The sequence below is a fragment of the Microtus ochrogaster genome, unplaced genomic scaffold (genome assembly GCF_000317375.1).
Source record: "Microtus ochrogaster isolate Prairie Vole_2 unplaced genomic scaffold, MicOch1.0 UNK27, whole genome shotgun sequence".
In the NCBI taxonomy this organism is placed as follows: Eukaryota; Metazoa; Chordata; class Mammalia; order Rodentia; family Cricetidae; genus Microtus; species Microtus ochrogaster.
The window spans coordinates 2,782,932-2,801,278 of record NW_004949125.1 but is presented as its reverse complement, the minus strand read 5'-3'; the positions used below and the strand labels follow the sequence as shown (position 1 = coordinate 2,801,278).

Sequence of the window (18,347 nt, the reverse complement as noted above, 5' to 3'; positions counted from 1 at the left end):
CTTCCTTGAGACAATAGCAAGAAAGCCCTCAAACAAACAAAAAAGAACCCCAACAATACCACATGGTTCTCTAAGTAACAGTCACAGGGAACTACCTGTCCACTGCCACCTTTAATGACAGCGTGTGACATTGACCACACTATCCAGCAAGCAGAGGGTAGGTCTTCCTAAAAGAATAGCCAGATGGGGCTGGAGAGGTTAAGAGTACTGGCTGTTCTTGCAGAACCGGGTTGTTCCATTCCCAGCAACCACACGTTGGTTCACAGCAATCAGTAATGAGATCTCATGCCCTCTTTTGGCACGCAAGTAGAACACTGCATACATAATAAATAAATGAATAAACAAACAAAAAAAAAGAATGGCCAAGAATTGGATAGATGTGGCTGTTATTTCCAGAGGACCCAGGTTCAATTCCCAGCACTCACATGGTAACTTATAACCATCCATAACTGCAGTCCCAGGAGATCTGACTCCCTCTTCTGGCCTCCATGAGCACTATACACAAATAGTGCACAGACATAAGCAGGCAAAACACCCATACTTGTAAAATAAAAATAAAATCTCAAAGGGAGGGAATACTCCTTGCTTGAGGCTGAGGAGTCTCCAGGTGAAGGGCATCTACTCCCAGGTGAACACTTTGTTCAGAGGCCATGCTAGTAGAAAACTCCTTAAACCGTTTATTATAGCACAGGTGTATAATCTCAGCACTCAGGAAGCTGGGGAAGGAGAATTGTGAGTCTGGAACCAGCCTGTTTCAAAGAATGGAAGCAGAGGAATGAAGTTGTTACTATAAGCCATACATTTTGATTATCCTAAATCTGTTGCAGGATATATGTGGTCTATACGGTGTTTTACTGAGATCAGGCCCTCTTGTTTCTTAGGATCATTTCATGTGTCTGGTATGCCTTAGTTTTGTTTTGTTACTTCAGAACAATGATTTCTTCTACCCATGGGAAATAATGGACCTTGGATGAGGTTATATCCGCACCCCTGGTCCCATGTGGGCCCACACCTGCTTCACAGGCCCAAGGCCAACATGGAATTAGAAGCATGGGACAATGGCTAGAGGGGAAGTGCCTGAATCCTGAGATGGTGACTTTTATGTGACATGGCTCAACTGAACCAGGTTAGGGATCTTTTCTTTCTTTCCCCGTTTAAGCCTAAAATGCCACTCTTTCAGAATAGGAACTTAGGATTCCCCACAGCGCGCACGCACACACACCATGTTCTTTTTAGTGGTATGTGGATTCCCTTCCCTGCTATGCCTGTCCACACAAAAAGTGGCCTTTGTGTTCCAAGAGCCCCTTGGACGATGGTAGCCAAACAGCTGGGCATCAGGACAGGATAAGAGGCAATTGAGAGACAGGGCTACCGACTCAGCCTTGAGCTGTAATTGCTTCCAGGAGGTTCCACAACTCTTCTGATGGTAGAGCTTCTGTTGGTTTGGAGCCTTACCATCTTCACCTGATGTTAACACCGATACAGACATTTTTAAGGTCAAATAAAATTCTAAAGTTGATGTGTGTGAGAAAGAGAATGTCTTTGGAATGGAAAGAACTCATCAAGGAGCACTCGGGCCTCTCCTGGCTTGTGTGGTTCCTGTTTGCAGTGGTTTGAATGAATGAACAAGGATGTGAGTCATGAAGACATGCTGCCACTTGAGGGTGCAGGCTGGTATCGGTAACCTTTTAGAGAGGCCAGGTGATCAAAGAGAAGCAGGAAGAGAACATTCTCCTGAACAGAACAGAGGCAGGAGGGGCTTGAGTCTGAGTAAGAACCACAGCAAAGTTCAGTTTATGTGCTAGCAGCTCAGCATGTTCTAGTGGTCTGCTAGAATGCCCCTAGTCTGTGCATAACCAGAGGTGGTGATCTGGGCCTCTAGAACATAAGTACCATAGGCCCTACTAAATGTGTTTGGTCAACACCAGCAATATAAATGGAACTGCACCCAACCAGATTTTACTTGGAATTGCATTCTGCCTGGTAGCTGCTGATCATCCCTGGTGTTACGAATTTTCAGCTCACATTGCTTCTTTCCATGCAGGCATTTTGTGTTCATGAAATTTGGGTTAGACCATGCTCCACTGAAGTCAGAGACAGAGTCATGACTACCTTTAATTTTTACTTTTCAAGTGTGTCTGGCGTGCTTGAATTCAATAAGTGCTGAAATAGGTCTGGCCAATCACACTAAATACCATAACTACAAATTTGATTCAATATGGATTCTGTGAATTCTGGAACCTTCTCTGTTCTTAGAACATAATCAAATCTCATTGAAGTAAGTCAACTAGAAGAATTCTGTTGTCATATTCCAAGCACCGCATTAAATGTGTGGTATTACTCTGAAGTCAGTTGTTTTGTTTTGTTTTGTTTTGTTTTGTTTTTCTACTTAATTTAGCAGATGCAGCACTCCAGTTTAGCGTTTTTGTAGGCTGGGCTTATTTGCTATAAACATCAGCGGAGACCAGAGTGATTTTTAATCTCAAGATTGTGATTACTTTCAAGCAAAAATGTTTAAAGGCATGCTTCCTGAAAGGATATGCTCATCCAAATAGAAAAAATATTGGTATCTGTTTTGATTTTTTGAGGACTTAGTAATCATAGTCTCTACAAGTAATTTTCCAATCATTCCCAAAAATTGTGACGGAATACCTTCAACATGGATCAATCTGGGAGGACACAGTACATGAAACAAGGAACCCAACTTCTCAGCCTTACCACCCTTTCTGCTTGCAAAGCCCTAGCTATGTCTTTTCCAAAACTTTGAAGACTAGAAAGCCAAGAGAAATGGTGAGCAGATTTAGTTTCTCCCAGAACTTCTCTCCTTAATTTGAAAATAAGGTAGCCATCTTGCTGTCTTCATATGGTCTCTTCTTCCTCTACCTCCGTCTCTAGTCAGGTTGTTCCCTTCCCCTGACAAGATAGTTTCTCTGTGTAGCCTTGATTGTCCTGGAACTCCCTCTGTAGATCATGCTGGCCTCAAACTCAGAGATCTCTCTGTTTCTGCCCCCTCACTGCTAGGATTAAAGGCATGAGCTACCATACCAGGCTCTAACCAAGCTGGGTTTTTTTTAATACATTTTTATTATTTTATCATAGGTATGTATGTGAGAATGTACACGTGAGTGCAGATATTAACAGAAGCCAGAAAAAGGTGTCAGATCACCAGGACCTGGAGTTATATGTGGTTGTGAGCTACCTGGTGTGGGGGCTGGGACTGAATTCTGGTCCTTCACAGAGCAGCAAGTGCTCTTAACCACTGAGCTATCTTTCCCCACCATAGGTTGCTCAGGCAGACCTTGAATTTGGGATCCTCTTACCTTCCAAGTAGCATCAGGTCCTTGCTCTTACATGTGCCTCCCTGGTGTCTTCCTGTGTATCCAATTTTATCTTCTCATGAGAACATATCTGAATGGTATTTGGGCCACTGCCAGATTCATTTTTGACTTCTGAACCTTGTTGTGTATGTGGGGCAGAGGATGGAACCCAAGGTCTTGCACATACTTGCATATACACTAAGCTAAATCCCTTGTGTTTTAAAGGCCCAGTCTTCAATATAGTCATGTAATGTGGAGCTCAAGGATCAACACATGAATTTGATAGGGACATACACAATTTGGTCCTTGATGTCTACAAACCAGGCATGGCCACCTACACATTTAATCCTAACACTTGGGAAGCAGAGGCCAGTGGTTCACTCAGCTTGAAGCCTAAAAACTCAGAGGCAGATATTGGAGTTCAACCTAAAGGTCAGAAAAGCAAAACAGTCAGTCACTGACTCTTAACTCTGTCTCAGTCCAAAATGGTGAATATGCCTCCAGGATTCCTCAGAATGAGACTGTGTGAGAGCTGACTCCTCCTGTCTTATATTTCTCTCTAGGGTTGGGATTAAAGGCATGCATCACTACCATCCGGTTTCTGTGGCAAACTAGTGTGGCTACTGGGATTAAAGGTGTATGTTGCCATTGCCTAGTCTGTAAGGCTGACCAGTGGGGCTGTTTTGCTTTCTTGTCTTCAGGCAAGATTTATTAAAATAAAAATGAAATATCGCTATAGCTATATAGTTAAGACACTATCTAAGAAAAAAAGAAAAAGAAGAAAAAAACAGCCAAACATGGTGGCACAACAACAAAAATAATAAAATAAGATCAAAATCTTCTTGTTAGCTCTGTAGCCTTTTATTATTATTTTTATTATTATTTTTTTTTTTTTGATTTTTCGAGACAGGGTTTCTCTGAAACAGTTCTGGCTATTCTGGAACTCATTATGTGTACTAGGCTGGTCTTGAACTCACAGAGATCTGCCTGCCTCCTGAGTGCTGGGATGCCAACGCCCTCAGGACCCTTTATTTGGAGGCCAGTGCATGAACTCTGTTAGTCCTTCAGCGACACAAAAATGAAGTCTCCAGAGGGCTCACCTAGTCAGAACAGGTGTTCAAGGGGTTAGTAAAACCAAGACCTGTCAAACAAGCCAGGGCTTCCCAGACTGTGCAGTGTGTTGAAATCACTCAATAATCTTGTCAAAATGCCTTTTTGATTAGTGGGTTCAGGACTAGCCTTCGTACCACTGTGTCAAGTCCCCAGGTTACAATACATCCAGAGTAGCAAGAACTAGATGATCAGTGTTTGAGCCTGGTTGAACTATCTCTATTCTGTGTTAGCTTGACCTGTGTTTTAAAAAGTTTATAATTTTTTTTTGCGGGGGTGGGGGTTGTTGTTTGTTTGTTTTGCATTTTATTTTTTTTAATTTATTTATTTATTAAGGATTTCTGCCTCCTCCCCGCCACCGCCTCCCATTTCCCTCCCCCTCCCACGATCAAGTCCCTCTCCCTCATCAGCTTGAAGAGCAATCAGGGTTCTCTGACCTGTGAGAAGTCCAAGGACCGCCCACCTCTATCCAGGTTTAGTAAGTTGAGCATCCAAACTGCCTAGGCTCCCCCAAAGCCAGTATGTGCAGTAGGATCAAAAACCCATTGCCATTGTTCTTGAGTTCTCAGTAGTCCTCATTGTCTGCTATGTAAGTCCGGTTTTATCCCATGCTTTTTCAGACCCAGGCTAGCTGGTCTTGGGGAATTCCCGAAAGATCATCCCCATTGTCTCAGTGTGTGGGTGTACCCCTCGTGGTCCTGAGTTCCTTGCTCGTGCTCCCCCTCCTTCTGCTCCTGATTTGGACCTTGAGATTTCTGTCCGGTGCTCCAATGTGGGTCTCTGTCTCCTTTCATCGCCTGATGAAGGTTAATATTCAGGAGGATGCCTATATTTTTGTCTTTGGATTCACCTTCTAATTTAGCTTCTCTAGGATTGTGAATTATAAGCTCACTGTCCTTTATTTATGGCTAGAAACCAAATATGAGTGAGTACATCCCATGTTCCTCTTTTTGGGTCTGGCTTACCTCACAATATAGTGCTTGAAGTTCTAGCAATAGCAATAAGGGGATCAAGGGGATTCGTATTGGAAAGGAAGAAGTTAAACTTTCATTATTTGCAGATGATATGATAGTGTACATAAGCGACCCCAAAAACTCTACCAAAGAACTCCTACAGCTGATAAACACCTTTAGTAATGTGGCAGGATACAAGATCAACTCCAAAAAATCAGTTGCCTTCCTATACACTAAGGATAAAGAAGCAGAGAGGGAAATCAGAGAAGCATCACCTTTCACGATAGCCACAAATAGCATAAAATATCTTGGGGTAACTCTGACCAAGGATGTGAAAGATCTATTTGACAAGAACTTTAAGTCTTTGAAGAAAGAAATTGAAGAGGACACCAGAAAATGGAAGGACCTCCCTTGTTTTGCATTTTAGAGAAAGGGTTTCTCCATTTAGCTTTGGTAACTGTCCTGGGACCCGCTCTGTAGACCAGGCTGGCCTCAACTCACAGAGCTCCTCCTGCCTCTGCCTCCCAAGTGCTGGAATTTAAAGGTATGCACCTAGTTTACTAAAAGTCATTATTAAACTGCTTTATATTTCGTGGAAAGGGGATTAGTTTTCAAATGCGTGATGCCAGCACAGAATCTGCCCTAAAAACCTTTTGTCAGAGAAGTATAGACAAATGTCAGGGGGGCAGAGCCAAGCCATCCATGAGGTCAGTGTTCAGGGCAGCCTACTGCATGCCAGGAGCTGTACTCTCACTGGTCTTTACACTGCCCAGAGGATAGCAGAGCCAAGGCATTGAACTCTAGCCTATTTCTGTCCCTAAAATCTGCGCTCCTCCCACACACATACATTCTGTTTCTATTCCTCTCAGGACACTGGGCAGCGGGTGGGGGGGGGGGACATGAACTTCAAAATAAAAGTGGAAGGAAAACCACTGGGATTTCCCAGTTAGCAACCTCAAAATATACCTGAAACCAGGACTCAGAGTCCATGACTGCAAAATATAACTAACTTTTTGTTTATCATTTATACGTGCAATCCATCCAGGATGGGGAACAGTAAAATGTCTCATAAGACACGTCTGTCTGACTGACTGACTGTCTGTGGGAACAGAAAGAAAGGGAGAGTTGGATGGTGGGATTACTCAGTGAAATAGATCCTTAAATCTACCCAGAGTAGAAAGGTGATGCAAGACTGAACACTAGAATGAACACCTTGTTGTCCTCATGCTAATCCAGGAGGCGCACATCTCTGTTCAAATTATTGGGAAAGCATAGCTAGCAATAGGTGTTAGGGCCAATACAAAAAGGACTGTATATCTGAGTTAATCATTACCTCTACTCCAAAGCATACCTCCAACCCATCAGCACTGTCCTTTTTAAGGGCCACCTCTCAGGTTTGTTGGGTTTTGTTTTGTTTTGGTTTGGTTTTGGTCTTTTGGTCCTAGGGATCAAACCTAGACTTTGCACATGCTAGGCAAGCACTCTACCACTTAGCTACCTCCTGATACTCTTTGCTTTTATGTGTATCTTGAAAAGGTGAGCTTCTGTGCTTATAGCTTTCTTGTAGGATGGTATGTGCTGTGGATCCTATTAATGGCTTTAATGTAGGCTGTAGACTGTTCCTGAGGGAACAGACTATTGTAATTTGGCTATTCCTTCTGGGGATGATGACAGTGGAAGCTGAGCAGGGACAAGTTGAGTTTGCTAGCTTCTCCTGCCAGGCCAAGATTCCCAGCAAATGCTAGGAAGCCCGGAGTAGCACAGGCATTGAGCAGAAGTATTTATTTTTGAATTCAAAGTGTCTGTTGTTAGTTAGGTCCCCCACTTTGTACCATATCACCCACTCTTTGGTGACAGTTAAGCCTCTGTTTCTGTCTGATGCTCATGCAATATTCTTCCACTTCGTCTCAATTATCCTAGGGACTTCTCTGTATAAGAATGACCCTTAGGTATTTTCTTTTCATTTCTCTTCTTTTCTTTTTTTTAATGTACATTAGTGTTTTCCCTACATACATGTCTATATGAGGGTGTTAAATTCCCTGAAGCTGAACAGAGTTGAGCTGTCACGTGGGTGCTGGAAATTGAACCCCAATCCTTTAGAAGAGCAAACGGTCTCTTAACTGCTGAGCCATCTCTCCAGCCCCATCAGGTTTTCTTTCTTACTTTTTTGGGTTTTTTTCGAGATAGGGTTTTTCTGTAGCTTTAGAACGTGTCCTGGGACTAGCTCTTGTAGACCAGGCTGGCATCAAACTCACAGAGATCCGCCTGCCTCTGCCTCCAAACTAATTTTTGAATGATTAAATTTGTATTAGCTTATGCACATATTGATGTAACAAATTCAGTGCATGAGTATATAAATATCTAACTGAAATAACAGTTCAATAAAACAGTATGTGGGGTGCACAATTTTCTGTCCTAGTTCAAAACCCACTAATCCTAATCTTATGGGATGATTTCACCACCTTACCAAAGGGATACAGTTCTTAAAGTCATTGCTGTAGTGACTTTGACTCCACAAACACCAATTGTGTGGAGCCTATATATTAGGCAGATGCTTCTGAAAGGGTGTGAGTCATGGCCTCTTCCCTCCTGTCCTTTCAGAGCTATGAGAACTGAACCCCTGGGCACAGAAGCAGACAAGACCCCATCCTAGCAGAGGGTGTAGTTCAAGCCTGAGAGTGTCCCCCTTTAAAGGGCAGCCAGCCGCTTAATGTACAATCACTATGGGGAGACTCTGCCTACTCTGAGTGTTAGCCAGGCTCTAGTTATCACCTTCCAAAACCAGGCAGCCTTATACCCCCACAGCCCCTTGCTTGATTCTTTTGACTAGTCACCTGCCTCTCTCCTTGCAGTTCCCCAAGACATCACAAGACATACCACCTTGGCTTCTGTGCACCTTTCGTTTACTTCGTTACAGCCCTTCCCTGATATCCATCTGACTGAAAACTTTAGCTCTGAGCCCTAACCCTGGTGGCCTACCTTTCTGCATTTATCCCCTTAGTACTTATAATCCTGTCTTATTTGTATTTCACTTATTTAACATGTCATCAGCCCTCTCCAGTGTAACTTCCTAGTGGGCACGGAATTGATTGTAATCTTTTATCCCTCAGAACAGGACCTAGAAGGGAACTCAGATGTTGTTTCTAAACGCCTGTGTCCACTTGCCCGGGTGTTGCAGATGATCTGTTAAAGAGCCTCAAATAAACCAGACTCAGTTTTAGTTTTTAATAATTTCTGGGGAGAGTATTGGTGAGTTAAATTTGAAGACAATTCTGATAAAAGTAAACTGAATTGTTATTGATGCCAAGAAGGCTTCGGCAGCCACTTTTTATCCCACAACCCTGTTCCCAACTTTATAGAAAGCAGCTAGTTCTTGTGGCTCCTTTCCCAAAGGGTAGATTGAGACCAGGGTGCTTTTACACCCTCTTGTCCCTAGAGGGCAGCATGAGGACAGAAATCCAGATCTCCCTGAAAAGAGTACTTGACTAGTTCTAGCCTATGAGAGTAACACTGAGTGGTTCCTTTACTGTAGAGAAATAGTGCGGCACATCCTTTGGATGTAGTGTGTGTCTATAATTTTTTTAAGGGCAGTCTTTTCCTTCTGAAGCCCTTTGCTGGAGACTAGAGAGGAAACCAGGGTCATTTTTAAGATTTCACAGTACTTGGCTGGCCACACCAAGTTGAAGTTTCTGAGAGATGGTTTGTTTTGAAACAGTGAAAAACTCCTGCAGATATAGCACAACTTCATGTAAAGATGTGAGCTGATTGTCAAGTACCACTTCTGTAGAATGAGTGGGAGAAGAGTAGGGACATAGAACCTAGCATTTGGGAAGCTGAGACATGATACAAGGCCAGCCTGAGTTACAGTGAGACCATTTCTAAATGGTGTAGCTGGGCAGTGGTGGTGCACGCCTTTAGTTCCAGCACTCAGGAGGTAGAGGCAAGCACATCTTGTTTGAAGTCAGCATGGTCTACAGAACGAGTTCCAGGACAATCAGGGCTACACAGAGAAATCCTTTCTCTAATAATAATAATAATATAATGAATTGTAAGCCAAGTGCCCCAGGTATTCAGGAAAAGAGCACCATCTTATTTCCAGATCATCAAAATTTCCCAGATGCCCTGATATTTGACACGGCTATGCTTTTAGTAAATGTAGAGGGTGTGTACATTGGCAAGGGGCTACTGGTCTTGGCCATAGATACTCACTAGTCAGTCGTTTCTCTAGACTCCTCACTCCAGCTCTCTAAGGGAAGGGAAGCTGCTGTACCTGCATACCCTACCTTTCTGACATGACCTCATCATGCTCAGTCCTCAGAGGAGTGCATGGCTTGATAATGTCCCACCAGCCTAGCGGGAGATGGAGAAGGGAGGGCCTCATAATGCCCTCCTCTTGGGCCTTTGCAGAGAGAAACCCTGCCAGATGGCTTGACATTCAGTAGCACTGGATAAAGAGGCAAGAATGGGCAAGTGAAAATGTTTTTTCATTACTTCAATGCAGAAATCATTGCTGTTTCTAATGTCACTCTAAACCAGAACTTTGACCCAATTCTGTGACAGTAATAATCATCAGCAAATCCTAACAGCTGGTCACTGACATATCTAAAGTCCCGGGACTCAGGAGGCAGACACTATAAGCTAGTGGACTATAAGCTAGTCTGTGCTATATAGTGAGACTCCCAAAAAAAAAAAAAAATTAAAAATCCAAATGGTCAGAGTCTTAGCTACTCTCGAAAAGGCAATTGATGAGTATTCACAGGAAGAATCCAGGACTAGCCAGCCATGGAGAATGACTGACTGATCCTTGGCTCTGGTGTGGAAAGCACACATTGAGCCTGTCTTTGTCTGTATATACGTCTTTCTATTGCCCCACCAGATGTACAAAGTGGCTGAAGGAGGGAGGAACAGCCACTTCCTTGCATGTGACCAGTTTAAGGATATACTGATTAGCAAGCTCCTGTGATGATCTGAAAGAAGGGGTGGCCTCATATTTGATCCCATTCCATTGTTCTTTTGTCTGTGTCATTCTCAGCTCTCCAGGAAGCCCATTTAGGAAGCACCATCCTGCACAGCTGCAACTGGGCAGCCTTGCCAGTTGCCCATCTGTGGCCTCTTTACACGAGATTCCATTGAGACCTAATGGCTTGTCTCATGACCCTGTGCCTTGAGTTTTCTGCTAAACAATGACCAGTTCTTGCCAGCAACTACCACACAGGGAAGCAGTGGGAACAGGGGGGAAAGAGCAAACCTGCTTGGAGCCAGGCTGAATTGTGTCTACAGTTCCATGGCCTTGACCAAGTAATGTGACAGCTTCCTTTCTCGTTTACTTCAAAACACATACCTATATATGGCGAAGACTCTTCCTCACAGAGGAAGAGGGTACTCAATACTCTGGAACTGGAGTTATAGACAGTTGTGAGCTGCCATGTGGGCACTGGGAATTGAACCTGGGTTCCCTGGAAGAACAGCCAGTACTCCTAACCACTGAGCAATCTCTCCAACCTCCAGCTCACCCTCCTTTTTTAAAAGATACATTTTTTCATTATATTTGTGTTTGTATGTAAGGTTGAGTTTATGTTCACCATGACCATGCTGGAGCCCAGGGAGGCCCGCAGAAGGAATCAGATCCACCACCATCACCACCTCTGCTACTGCAACCATCAAGTCATCATACTTCCTTCCACTCTCCCTGACTTCCTGTAGCCTTGGCACCAGCAACCTGCTGACCCAGGTCTTCATTTTGCATCTCTACCACGCCTGAACATGCACTTTCCTATCACTGACTGATTCCTGCTCACCTTCTGGGTTCAATCTCAATATCTCATCCCCCACAGACCTCTTTAGCCACTAGTCTGACTGGCTATGGCCGTTCCAGTGCCATGTTCTGCCTACTTGGCAGCTCTGGATCCTGCATACTTTGTTCCCTTAAAACACAAATTTGCCTGGGCATGATGGTGCACAGCTTTAATCCCAGCACTTTGGAGGCAGAGGCAGGCAGAGCCTCTGGTCTACAGAGTGAATTCTAGGACAGCCAGGGCTGTTACACAGAGAAACCCAAATTCTGTCTCGAAAAGTTTAAAAAAAAAAAAAAAGTTCCAGGAAGGCAGAAACTGAGTCTCACTTGCCCACGGCCACAGCCCTATCATTTTACAAGTGGTAGAAACTTCAGCCCTGACTCAGACCTATCTGGCATTACTTACTTACTTACTTTATTTATTTATTTTTAAGATATGGTCTCATTGTATTACCCAAGCTTACCTCAAACTGACGATTCTCCTGACTACCCCAAGTAGCACCAACCCAGCTTGTAATGAACCATACCCCGAAATCCCTGAAATAATTTTTGTTTATTAATATGAAACCCTTCTGTGTTCATTGGAGGTTCAACTTATGGAATGCGTCTCGTTGTCGAGCTGCTTGCTTCAAGGGTCTGTTTTGAATGTTTGATATTTGGTTATTGTTGGTAGCAGAACTTGGAAAGACACCTTACCAGACAGTGTCGGTCCAAACTGGGTAACTGTTTTATCAGTTATGTGGGCGTGTGTTCCCCAAGAATTCTAGTTTAAGACCTCAGCCAGTTATTAAAATATACACCTTTCTGTAATCCCAGCACTCGGGAGGCAGAGGCAGGCGGATCTCTGTGAGTTCGAGGCCAGCCTGGTCTACCAAGGGAGTTCCAGGACAGGCTCCAAAGCTACAGAGAAACCCTGTCTCAAAACCAAAAAAAAAAAAAAAATACACCTTTAATCCCAGCATTCAGGAGACAGAGGCAGGCAGATCTCTGTAAGTTCAAGGCTAGCCTGATCTACAGAGAGAGTTTCCGGCTCTGTAGAGAGACCCCTGTCTCAAAACAAACAATCTGGGCAGTAGTGATGCATTCCTTTAATCCCAGCACTCAGGAGGCAGAAGCAGGTGGATGCTCTAGATCGGCTAGACTATAAAGCTACCCAGAGAAACCCTGTCTCAAAAAGAAAAAAGAAAACAAAAACAATACCAAGAAAGATATTATCAGCTCCTTAGAGTGCACTTGCCACCACCCCTCTCACACTAGATACACATGTGTCTGCATCCACACTGTCACCTCATACCACTGCACCCTATTGGCTTTACTGAACTAGCTAGCTACTGAAATTTTGGATGAGGATCAGGCTCCTGCTGATGTTATTTCTTCCTTGTATGGAAGGAAGAAAGGGAATTCCCTGGGGTCTCCAGTGACTTCCTTCAATAACAGAAACTCACTGAATCTGCCTGGGCTTTGATTTAACTGAGCTACATTGATTCTCACAACTTACTGCATCTGTCACAGTGTCTCTAAATCGGTGTCCTTCTAGATCTTCTGGTTCTTACCCATATGACTTTGGGAGATGGCGGTGAGGGGGACTAGCATCTTCAACAGCTGGAGGACACAAGTGGCCTGAAAGCATGTATCCCTGTGGTCCCTAGAGTTGGCTAGGCATTAATGGACCCTAGGGAATTGACCAGGATTGCTAGTGTTTGTTTGTTTAGTGTGTGTGCGTGTGTACACACATGAATGCAGCAATCAATCTCCAGTGGTGTTCCTCTGCCTTGTTTTTAGAAATAAGATCTCTCATTGAGGGCTTGCTAATAGCTAAAGGCTGGCTGGCCTTGAGGCCTCTGGGATCATCCTCCCCAGAACTAAGATTACAAGGACTCTCTACTATGCCTGACTTTTTTTTTTTATGTGGGTTCTGGGGGTTGAACTCAGATCCTAATGCTTGCAAGGCAAGCACTTTACCAACTGAGCCATCTCCCCAGCCACCTATGTTTTCTCTATATTACAAGATATCTTAGCATTTCAAGGATCCATGGGCCCCATAAGACTTAGGCAGCAGGCTCCTAATGCCATAACAAGCAGCGCAACTCCTTTAATGATTTGCCTAGGTTAGCCAGCACCTGTTTCCCCTCTCTTTTTCCTGGAGTGAAGTCACCAGGAAAGGAATAGGCCTGAAAGCTCGGGCCTGGCTGGATTGGGTGGACATGGTGTGCTGTGCTTCATGTTGGTAAGTTACTTGTCAGGGTGCTCTGCCCTCCTCCAAAATAGCCTTCTGGCATTTCTCATTCTCCCCAGTTTAAAGAACATAGTTGTTGTCACATTACAGAAGCTTCTTGATATTTAGGAACAAAGCCTAGCTGAGTTTGGGAGAAGAAAATTACAATGCTTAAAAGAGATGATGCAGAGTGCTCCACATCATAAAGTCTGCCCAGCCTACTCTGTGCTGGGTTTAGAGTCTAGCTACAGTGCCTCTTCAGAATACAATTGAGGCTTATTCTTTGAGACCCCTGGGCCCTTTACTGTGAAGGAATATAACCAACAGGCTGACCACTGTAGTATCGAATACAAGCCAGAGGACTTCCCTTTGACGCTCATAAACCATAAGCTATTTTGTGGGCTTGGGCCTTACCTGGAGAATGAGACTTCTTTACATAAGAAGACAGGCCATGAATTAAGTAAGGATGTTCAGAAGAACTGCCTTTCTGCCATGCGTTGTTTTCAAGCTGTCATTTCTGTGGGTGGTTTGTTGTTCTTGTTTAGGAGGAGGATAGAATCCAGACACCAGCTCATCTATTTTCCAGCTGTTGTTTATGCCATTTTCCTGGAATAGTCACAAAGTCTTTTTTTTTCTTTTTCTTTTTTCTTCTTTTTTTTAAAACTTTTTTTTTATTTAACTTTATTATGTTCATTGGTGTGAAGGTGTCAGATCTCATGGAACTGCATTTTCAGACAGTTGTGAGCTGCCGTGTAGGTGCTGGGAATCGAACCTGGGTCCTCTGGAAGAGCAGTCAGTGCTCTTAACCGCTGAGCCATCTCTCCAGCCCTTCTTTTTTCTTTTTTGAGACAGGGTCTTTCTATGTAGCCCTGACTGTCTTGGAACTCTCTACATAAACCAGGCTGGCCTTGTATTCATAGAATCCCACTTGCCCCTGCCTCTTGAATACTGGATTAAAGATCTTTTAAGAATCTACAGATTCTTAAATATGTGCAAATACAGATTTTTGTTGGGAAGTAATTATATACAGTATTGACTTAGCTCTGTTTTCTAAATGGAATGCAAGCATTGGAGAGAGAGAACATCTATGTCCCTAGAAGCAGTAACTCACGTGAACTCATCTATACCACCACACCATTGATTGGAGCCTTTGGACCACATTCTACTCAAAATTGTGCATGTTCCAGACTCTTGTGGCTATCCATATCATTTTTATCCCTAAAATTAAATGTTTCTTTTGTTATTAGCATATATATGTCATATACTATTTAAAAGTAAAAAAGAGGACTAGAAATATACCTCAGTTGTTAAAGTAATTTCTCAACATGCCACAAGGTCCTTGGCTCCATCCCAAGCACAAAATAACCAGGTGTGCCATCTATCTCTGATCTTAGCACTCAAATCTAGAAGTTCAAGGCAGGAGGCTAGAGAAATGGCTCATTGGTTAAAAGCACCGACTGTTCACCCCACAGTCTTAGAGTGAAAAGTATTGTGTCTTCTGTCAGTTCACACCACACCACCCCCTTTCAGATGCCTGGGGCCATTAGTACTGCAGTGTCCATTAGTGTTGCGGTGTCCTTGCAGCTGATTGTCTCTGCTCCACCAGCTGTTTCCAGACTCTATTCTCTTTTCTCCCACCAAGGCTGGCACTACCATGTACTTATGTAGAAGTAATAGTCTCTGGCTGAGAAGATGGATCAGTATGCTGTTCAGCCCTAACAACCTGAGTTCAGATCTCCAGAACTTACATAAAAACTGAATTTGACAGCCGTTGATACCATGAGATAGGAGGTACAGACTGGAGGATGGTCTGGACACTCGTGGGCTTAGGCTAGTTAGCCTGGAGTATGCAATGGTGAACAGCAAGAGAAACCCTATTCCAAACAAGATGAAAGGCAGGGTTGTCCTCTAAACTCTATACACACACACGCACCCTTGTGTACCGTGGTAGTGTCTATATGTACCATCCTAAGCCTAGAGTCACCTAAGTCACCAGTTACTTATGGAGAGTAGAATTGTTGTGAAGCTCTTATAGAGCTAAGCAGCATCTGTGCTGCCCTCTCCCTAAGTTTAAAATTTGCCACCAACCCCCTACTTCACATTCCCAAGAGATGTCTATTGTGTTACCACCATCCAGATCAGATAGGGTTTTTGTCTGCTTCCCACTCAAAATATGTCAGTGTTGTTGTTAATGTCTTGTCCAAACCAGAAAAAAAGTCCTTGGAGCCTCATCCCCACACTCAAACCTGCTGAGCTTGCTTTCTGAAGTTTCTCCCATATCAGTTAACTTTCAGCTTCTCTGCAGGGTCTCATGGACCTTCATTCATCATTTGACTAGGTGGCCATACTAGCTCCCAGCTGTCCTAATTATTTTATGTTCATGAGTGTTTTGCCTATGTGAATATAGATGTGCCACATGTATGGCTGCTACCCACAGAGGTCAGAAGAAGGCCATGGATCCCCTGAAACTGTTAATGCAAACAGTTGTAAACTGACATGTAGTTGCTGAATCCAGGTCCTCTGCAAGAACAACAGATGCTGCTTCCTTCCTTTTTGGTTTTTCGAAGCAGGATTTCTCTGTGCAACCCTGTCCAAAACACTCTCGGTAGACCAGGCTGGTCTCAAACTCATAGATCCACCTGCCTCTGCCTCCTGAGTGCTGAGACTAAAGGTATGCACTGCCACAGCCACCCAGTGCAACAAGTGCTCTTTAACAGCTTGAACCATTTCTTCAGCCATCCAGCTGTGTTTCGAACATTATATTCTTTCCTCCCCTTAGTCTGAATCTCACCCAGAATGCTCTAGTAAAATCACAAATCTACTCATGTTATCTTCATGCTTCTTGATGTTCTGGAATCAAAACTAAACTGATAAGTAGGTCACTGTAGGGTCTACATGAACTGCCCTGGCCCATGCATGTTCATTCAAGCCTGCTTGTATCATCTGTACCAGCCACAGTACCCTAGAGCCCAGTTTTCTCCACCAGCATCTTCTGACCAGAATGCTGTTTTCTTTAGGTATCAACGACAGCTTGGTAAATCCCTGATTTTTGTATCCTCCCCTGACAAGGCCAGAGCCCAGGCACTGTCTTTTCCTGTGCTATACTGAGCAGAATTTCAGTTTCCACTTCTGCCCATGATGGATCATTGGTTTAATGTTTTCTTATGTTCTTGTTACTAATATAAAAGGTAATGAAGTTTATGTGCACACACATGCTCCAAAAGCAAACACTTTCACAAACAATCTCCTCATCCCCAAAGTAATGACATTTTTCAGTTTGTGTTTGTAATGAAGTGAAACTATGAATGTTTATATCCATGCTTATGAATGATAGGTGTTAGAAGGAATGTCTTCCTTAGTTCCCCTGGTGATCATATTCCTCAGTTCTATGCCAAGAGCCTGGCTGGAAGAATTGTGGAGGGTAAGATCCTAACAGATATACCCTCAAACAGCTCACAGTACTTTAGAAGACTAGCCTGTACCTTCTGATGCTTCACTCTTCTGCTGCTGCTCTATCTTTAGAAATAGCCTTACTCATTGGGACAGCAGTTCTCAGAGACTCAGACCCAAGAAGCTCATTTCAAAGGCATTTTGTGAACAGAAGCTTGTGTGGCACTCACCAGAAACTTTGTATCTGTCTTTCGTCCCCAGGAGACCTGTAGGAAGTGTCAAGGACTCTGGAAAGAGCATAATGGCCTGACCTGTGAAGAGCTGGCAGAAAAGGATGACATCAAGTACCGGACATCTATGTAAGTAATGTGATGGCTGAGCTGGCCCTGAGAGGAGCCAAGGGTTCTAACCAGTTTGAGCCGTCCCCACCCAGAGGAATCTTAGGTAGGACTCTAACCTATTTCTTTGTTTCTAAACCTATAGCTATTCAAATGTCAGGTAGTAGTACTGCCTAGCCAGTAAGCCGGTGTACCAGGTCTTCATAGGTAAGAATGCATTGATGTTGTTTCTGCCTGTGTTGTAGGATACTGGTGGCCTGAGACAGTAAGTAGAATTGCCAACCTCCAGTAGGCAAAAGACTGTATCAGTTATTTTAATGACTGGCACTGTGTGGTGCTCCCTTTGTGGCTGAGCAATTTCTAAATGTTAACTTATGAAAATGCAGTCACCTGCCAGGCAGTGGCCGTACACACCTTTATTCCCAGCACTCAGTAGGCAGAGGCAGGCAGATCTGTGAGTTCGAGGCCAGCCTGCTCTACAAGAGCTAGTTCAAGGACAGAATCCAAAGCAACACAGAGAAACCCTGTCTGGTAAAACCATAAAAAGAAAGAAGGGAGGGAAAGAAAAGAAATGCATCCACCAGGTGCTATAGAAGTCTGTTTCTTTCATATAGAATCCAGCTCTGCCAGGCTGTATCCCATTAAGTCACACTGACTCCTGAATCCCTATGTGTGGTGTGATCCTCTCTGTGGTTGTGTATAGGAAAGGAGGAATGAGATAGGTTATTAGTTAGGCAGCTTTTCCTCAAATTGAAAGTAATGTAGAAATGATGTATATGACCTCCAAGTGAACGACTTCATTCATGTTCAGCTTAAATATGGAGAATGGGCATGAGAGTTTGTTGCTTAGAAGATGAAGAATGACATTTGGGACAGCTAGCAATCTGTGGATCTGTATCACAGATAGGTCCTGTTGTCCTCACTTTGCAGTCTAGTTAGCATGATCATTGTCACACAGCATAACAGGGACTTTAACCTAGGGACTTGGCTTCTGGTTGTGCTGTGTCATAACTGTGGTAGGTAGAATAATGACCCCCATGATGTTTTTGCATATGAAACAGGGTTCTTACCAATCTGTTTAGAAGTTAGGGACCTAAGGTAGTGAACTCATCTGATTGGGGGTTCTTTAATAGAATGCCTTTTTTGGAAGTAGATAAGAAATGACTGTGGGCTTGGAGACATTAGGACCTGACTTTCCATTGCTGTCTTTTTTTTTTTGGTTTTTTTTTT

The 18,347-nt window shown here is 43.5% G+C and overlaps 1 protein-coding gene across 3 annotated transcripts in view; it reads left to right on the top strand.

The window, feature by feature from the left end:
• The window catches only part of Rnf216 (ring finger protein 216), a 120,044-nt gene that overhangs the window by 76,716 nt on the left and 24,981 nt on the right, over window positions 1–18,347 (top strand). For all 3 annotated transcript variants that reach the window (XM_005368004.2, XM_026789728.1, XM_013354088.2), the window contains one exon: window positions 17,041–17,138. In XM_005368004.2, the coding sequence (XP_005368061.1) occupies window positions 17,041–17,138 (98 nt within the window). The remainder of the gene's footprint in view (window positions 1–17,040; window positions 17,139–18,347) is intronic.